Consider the following 7129-nt stretch of genomic DNA (forward strand, 5'->3'; position numbering starts at 1 on the left):
CGTGTAGGGCCGGACTTGGATAGTAATTTATCGGCTCATATTAAAATAGAGTTTTTTGACCCGATCCGAGGAAACCCACAACCCGTTAGGGTCGGTCCTATATGGGCCGGGTAGCCCATTTTGACTATATTGATAATTTAGGGATTGATGAATCATATATTGATGAAAACTGTCAAATTTTTTTATTATTTATTTAAATGAAAATATGTGATAAAGATTTCAAGGTGCAAACTCAAATTGACCATTCATTGGTTGTCCAATTTGGAAGGAAATATTCAAATATGCATTTAATTTATGTTTGGGGGATATACAACATCAGAAGCAACAAGAGAATGCAAGTGGGATATACACACTAGATGATACACACTAGAGGATACAAAACAAATGGACTATTTTTGAATTTTGACAAAGTGAAAGACTAGATGTTATTTCTTCTGAACATTTTTGTTTCCTCTGAAATTAATTTTGTTTTCTCTGAAATTTCATTTCCTCAGATAATTTCACTTCCTCTGAGAATTTAGCTTTCTTTGATAATGTCGCTACCTCGGATAATTTTACTTCTTTTGATACTTTCGCACTTTCGCTTCCTATGATATTTTTACTCATCTCTCTCTCTCTCTCTCTCTTATATCTCTTTCTACTCTCTCCCATTTTAATTAATTTATTTACTATTTAGAAGGAAAACAAGGAAAGTTGTGCAAAAACAAAAGAAGAATGTCATTTTCAATTTCAAGGTTAAGGCATTCTCTCTCTCTTCCCACTCCCAATTTGTTTCTTCCAATTTCTAATTTCATTATTCCTTTGTTATACTCTCAAATTCATTCTCCATTAGATCACAATGTTGTTCTTGATGATGTTGTTTTCTCATTCAATCGCATGCTCAATATCAACCCTACTCCACCAATCTTCGAATTCGGTAAAATTTTGACTTCCCTTGTTAAGATTAATCATTTCCACACTGCTATTTCATTTTCTCAACAAATGGAAGTCAGAGGAATTCAACCTAACATTGTTACTTTGAATATCTTGATTAATTGTTTCTGCCACCTCAGTCAACTCAATTTTGCATTTTCTGTATTGGGAAAAATTATCAAACTTGGTTATCAGCCTGATACCACAACGATTAATACACTTATCAAAGGTCTTTGTCTTAATGGTAATGTTATGAAAGCATTGCACTTTCATGATGATGTTATAGCTAAGGGATTTCACCTTGATCAAGTTAGTTACGCCACCTTGATCAACGGATTATGTAAAATAGGTGAAACAAGAGCTGCCATACTAATGCTCAGAAAGATTGAAGGGTTATTGGTTAGGCCTAGTGTGGTAATGTACAGTACAATCATCGATAGTCTATGCAAAGATAAGCTTATTAATGATGCCTATGATTTATATTCTGAAATGTCTGTTAAGAAAATTTTTCCCAATGTTGTCACTTACAGTACTTTAATATATGGATTTTGCATTGTGGGTCGATTGAAAGAAGCAATTAGTTTGTTAAATGAAATGAAGTTGAAAAACATCAACCCAAATGTTTATACTTTTAATATATTGGTCGATGGTTTTTGTAAGGAAGGAGAGGTTAAACAGGCTAAAAGTGTGTTAGGTATGATGATAAAAGAAGATATGAAACCCGATGTTGTTACTTATAGTTCTTTAATGGATGGTTATTTCTTACTTGATGATGTAAACAAGGCCAAATATGTATTCGACACCATGGTCCGAAAGGGAGTGACTCCTAATGTTCATAGCTACTCTATTATAATTAATGGATTATGTAAGAATAACATGGTGGATGAAGCCATGGATCTTTTTAAAATAATACGTTTCAAAAATATGGGGCCTAATACTATAACATACAGTTCCCTCATTGATGGACTTTGCAAATCAGGGAGAATCTCTGAAGTTTGGGATCTTTTAGATGAGATGCATGATAGAGGTCAACCTGCTGGCCTGTTCACTTACAATTCCATATTAGATGCTTTGTGCAAAAACAATCATGTTGACAAGGCAATTGCATTATTGACGAAAATCAAAGACCAGGGAATTCAGCTAAATATGTATACGTACACAATACTTGTTGGTGGACTAATCAAATGTGGAAGACTTAAAGATGCACAAAAGGTTTATGAAGATCTTCTGATGAAAGGCTATCGTTTGGATGTTAGGATGTATACTTTTATGATTGATGGGCTTTGTAAAGAGAACTTACTTGATGAAGCATTATCCTTGCTATCAAAAATGGAAGACAATGGTTGCATTCCTAATGTTGTAACATACAAAATTATCATTCGTTGTTTGTTTGAAAACAACCAGAATGATAAGGCAGTAAAACTTCTTCAAGAAATGGTTGTTAGAGGTCTAATGTAAAAGCAAAACTTGATGAGATGCTTTCTAGTTACAATTTGTTATTTGAATTTGAATTTGATCATCTAATTTTTATTTTCTTTTCATAGTTAAATTAGAGGATTAGTGGATTTGGTTCACTGTTACAGTGTTATGTTTGTTTTGATTACAAGTTAAACATTGCTAGTTTCATTGTGATATTTGTAACAACAATAGTATCTGACTTTTTTTATTCCTGAATAACTATCCCTTTTTCTTCCAAATTTGTCTTGAATCTGCTGGATGCTTCTTGGTTCAATGGCAGAAGCAACCAGCACATGAAGCCTCTTGGAAGATATCTTTTAGTTTACATGCAAGACTGTGGTTGGGGGAGGCATTGTTAGGAATCGTGGGAGGAGGATATTAAATGTGTACACTGGGAGAAAGGGGAAGATATTAAATCAGAGTTACTACTGTAAGGAAAGGTCTAGTTGAGATATAAATAGAAGCGCTCTAAAAAGAGGTGTATGTTTTGATTCATTGCAATGAAACTGATTTTTCAGTTGTACAAGGGAGATATTCCTTTGGCAGAGCTTGCTCTAAATACCATGAATCATTCACTCAGCTCATTTCAACTTGAGTTTGAAATTGAGAGTATAAAAGTGACCATATATAATGTAAGAGAGCTGATTTATCAAGAGGTATGAATGACCATATATTTCAATGAATTGTTGCAATTTATTGTCTTCTCCATTCTATCGATATCTCAAACTTAGTTATTTTTAATATATTTGGTGGTTCACTATTATGTTTGTTTTCATTCGAAGTTAAACTTCGCTAGTTTCATTATGATATTTGTAACAACAATAGTGGTTGACTTTTTTTACTGGAGCTATTACTTGCATACAACTGAAGAGGTTGGCCTATCATAAAGAAAACCAAACATATATACAGTTCACTGGTTCCATATTTCTTTGTTATGCTTGTGATTTCAGCAACTTCTGATCCTTTATTTACATGATTTGTCAAATTTATATCGCGAACCATCCACTCAACTCATTTCAACTGGTGTTTGAAATTGAGAGAAGAAATTTGACCAAAGATGATGTCAGAGAGCTGGTAGAGGTATGACCATATATTTCAATGAATTGTTGCAATTTATTGTCTTCTTCTTTGTGCCTTGTTAATATTTTGTTATACATTTGTGCTTAGCAGATTTCAGAGTATCATCCCTTGATGCTACAAGAATATTCTCATAGTGGAGATTAAGCAAGCTTCATGTATCCGAGGTAGGGATGTAATACCCAGAATTACATTCTATCCATATCTCAAACTCAATTATTTTTAAGATATTTTGTGGTGCTATTCTACAATGGTGTTTAAATAATTTATTTCCTAAGCTAAATACTTAGTGCAAACCAAGTTCTTGTTCTGACTTCGGAACTTTTTCTGCTACTCTATTAATTCATTTTCTCAAATTATTACTGGTGTCGACGTGTGTGTCGGTGTCGTGTCTAGTGTCCGTGTTTCATAGCTTGTATAAGTTAAAGTGACTCCTGAGAAGAAACTGATTGTTAATTGTCTGTGTTTGCTTGGCATAAAAAAATGTGAGGTCTTTAAAACTATTGCATGTGTAGGATTTCAGTATGTAATTCTGTGTTATCTTATTACACAGTGGGGTTGATCAGTGATATGGTACAAGCAGCAGTTTATACTTCTTGAGGAGCATTATAGAAAAGGTGAAGGAAGCACTCCGTTGTTGAGACAGCATGCCTCCTTACATTGTAAGTTTTGATTTAACAATTTGGTTCCTTTGCAGTTTCTAAATTCAAACTCAGTTAACCTGCATTCTAGATTTGTAGACTTGCACAATGAACAAGAGTTTTTTGTCTTGTTCTTTAGGAGGGTTTTTTTTTTCTGTCATTTTTGTTCTTTCGAATTTTGGTTTTATTCAGCGTTGTAAGAATCATTGTTTCAAACTGTGGCTGCGATTGTGGTCGTGGTTACGCTGCAAACTTTTATATTACGGACAAATGCGGCCGATGCTGCCTAAATTGCGGCTGCGATGCTGTTGCTATGACTGACTTCAAAAGCTACATTATTGCGACACAATTGCGGTTGCAGACTGCAATTTCATTCCATTGGAGAAGTCAATTCCAGTTGCTGCTCTCCATGCTTAGTTACAACTTTGAATCCTTATTTTGATCTTACTTTCATGAAAAATTCTGACGACCCAATTCAATTCAACCCCTTTTTCACACAGAAAAGAAAATTGTTGTTGCATAGAAGGTACCTAATTGTATCAACTTCTTAATAGGTAACTACCTTTTTGAAAAATCCTCATTGAATTATTCTGTGGTGTCTATCCTCTTCCTTGAGCCTTCTTTTCTTTGCTGATTTTCCTTCATTTGACATAGGAATCAAGATACAACTCATGCATATAGAATGTATACATAGATTATAATGTAAAGCATTATGTATATATACTATGACGCTTAATGTCTCAACTTATGTAAACCAGCAAGTCTCATTCTGTAATTTCAACCATTTCCACTATATTTTTGTTTACTCTTCTACTTATGCTTATAAAGCACAACACGAACACGGACATTAATTTATTTGAACTTATCTATTGGCTTTAAGAGACTGTTTAGGAAAACTTATGAAAAGAACATATGACATATCTATAAGTTGTTTTCAACTTAGCTTTTTAAGTTCTCCAAAATAACTTATGAAAATAGTTTATATTAAAACAATTTAACTTTATTTTATCTATTATTATATAAAATAGTTTTTATATAAGTACTTAATTAATTTGTTTATCTAAATAGGATTAATACTTATAAATTTGCTTTTTGTACACACATTCAGCTTTGTACAAAATATTGTAAAGTCAATTTATCTATATATTTAACTTACATTTTTTGTTCTCCCATCTATATGATTTTGAAGATCAGAAGCTTTTCTGCTAAGCACTAGTGATTCTCAGAGCAGGGGACATGGCTTGAAGATATAGATTTGCATATGGAAAGAAACATCTTATTGTCACTATATAGTGTTATTGATGATGGAGACCTCAAAGGAAGGTTTAGATATTTTGTTTTGAATCATGAAACCGCCATTTTTTTTTTCTTTCTATTTTATGGCTTAGAGGAAGGATTGTATTAGATTGATAAATAACATGTGTTGTTGGATTTTGGTGTGAAATGATAATTATCAGCCTTAGGTTTTCCCTTGATTTTTTTAGCTACAAATCAAACTTCTCTTATTCTTAGATTAGTGTGCTTGGAAATGCTCGCATGTAGGCCAATAACGTATTCAAGTTCTCCAAATTACTAACCAATTCGACTTGCCAATCAATTCTTCTGCTGACCATATTTTTCTATTAGCTTAATTATATTTTTTGTGTTAACAACTGTTTCCTGCATCTTTTGGCTGAATTTACTAATGAAAGTTGAAGAGATACATTAATTCTCTAACTTATGCTTTGGATATTGTGTCAAACTGCTTCAGCTGTCTATCTTGTAAGTTAAGACACTTACACTCCTTTCGAATAACTAATTTAGCGCTCGTTTGGTTGCACGGCGTGTTTTTCACGTTAAGTGAAAATTGCCGCAAATTTTTTGCATCCAAGTAGAAGCTTGGTTTTCTAGCTTCTGTGAAAGCATGGTTGAATGCACGTCTGGTGAAGTGTTCTATATGTACACGATTATTTTCATCATTAAATCAATAAATTTTACCATTAAATCGAATGAGATTGAGATGTTGAATTTATTGATTAAATGGTAGAAAAAAGACTTCTGATGCACTACTATTTTCCTTGTGCACAGTAGAATAAGCCTGACTTGACTACAACAAAATTTGAAGAATAAAAGAGTTGATGATCAACATAACAACTTGAAATAATTTATTTTTGTTACTGTGCCAAAAAATTATTCTTTCAATCATTGTAAAACCTTTTATCCTATATATGTTGGAATGATATTAAGATTATTAATTCTTAAATATTTTATAAAATAAAATCAATATTAACATTAAATATATTTTTAAGATCAAAATCATTATTTAATCTCATGTCAATTTAAGATGATGAATGTGGATGTGTACCTAGAGAATTTATGAAACGTTGATGAAAATGAAGTTCTAACTTATGAAATATTGATCTTTCAATTGTGGATTACTTATGTTGGTCTTACTATCTCCTCTAATAAAATGACTAAAATTATGATTTTATTATCTACAATTAAAGACCATAATCATGTATTTATATCATTCCATAAAGAGGCGTGATTATACAACTTTTATTATTTCTATAACTCAAACATTTAGTTTTAACTTTGAAAAACCGTTCACAAATGTAAGTAACCAAAACCATATTAAACAAACACTAAACTAACATCTTTATTAGTTTACTACTTCAAATGTTGTAAAATGAAAACTCATCCTAGATCAAAGACAATAAAGGATCAACAAATCATAGACATAAGATTCAATAAAATCTACATAAATAAATAAATAAATAAATATTGAATCAATTTAATAACTAAACACACTCAATACATAATTTAGATATATAATCATGATAGTGTGGAATCTATGAATCAACAAAAAGTTAGATGATCTGATACACGGTGGATCATGATTATTAAATTTTAACCTATCACCGAATATTAGAAAACCATCAACTCCTAATTTCAATTCAAATTTGGTCTCATATATAATGTCAACTCAATAAAATTAGAGACCTAAAACAATATTTAAAAATGAGATTAGATGGTAAAAGACATTAAATAAATAAATAATG

The 7129-nt window shown here is 31.6% G+C and overlaps 1 protein-coding gene across 2 annotated transcripts; it reads left to right on the forward strand.

The window, feature by feature from the left end:
- The first annotated feature begins 376 nt into the window (after positions 1 to 376).
- Positions 377 to 5558, forward strand: LOC101504668 (uncharacterized). 2 transcript variants are annotated; one of them, XM_012719248.3, is made up of 4 exons: positions 377 to 3450; positions 3541 to 3614; positions 4001 to 4109; positions 5278 to 5558. In XM_012719248.3, exon 1 carries the CDS (start codon positions 715 to 717, stop codon positions 2368 to 2370), a length of 1656 nt encoding a protein of 551 aa, XP_012574702.1. In that variant the 5' UTR covers positions 377 to 714; the 3' UTR covers positions 2371 to 3450; positions 3541 to 3614; positions 4001 to 4109; positions 5278 to 5558. The 2 variants fall into 2 exon arrangements, with proteins under 2 accessions (XP_012574702.1, XP_012574703.1); XM_012719249.3 differs by having other exon boundaries at positions 5283 to 5558.
- The last annotated feature ends 1571 nt before the right edge of the window (positions 5559 to 7129 follow it).

This window comes from Cicer arietinum, chromosome 8, assembly GCF_000331145.2.
Source record: "Cicer arietinum cultivar CDC Frontier isolate Library 1 chromosome 8, Cicar.CDCFrontier_v2.0, whole genome shotgun sequence".
Classification (NCBI taxonomy): domain Eukaryota; kingdom Viridiplantae; phylum Streptophyta; class Magnoliopsida; order Fabales; family Fabaceae; genus Cicer; species Cicer arietinum.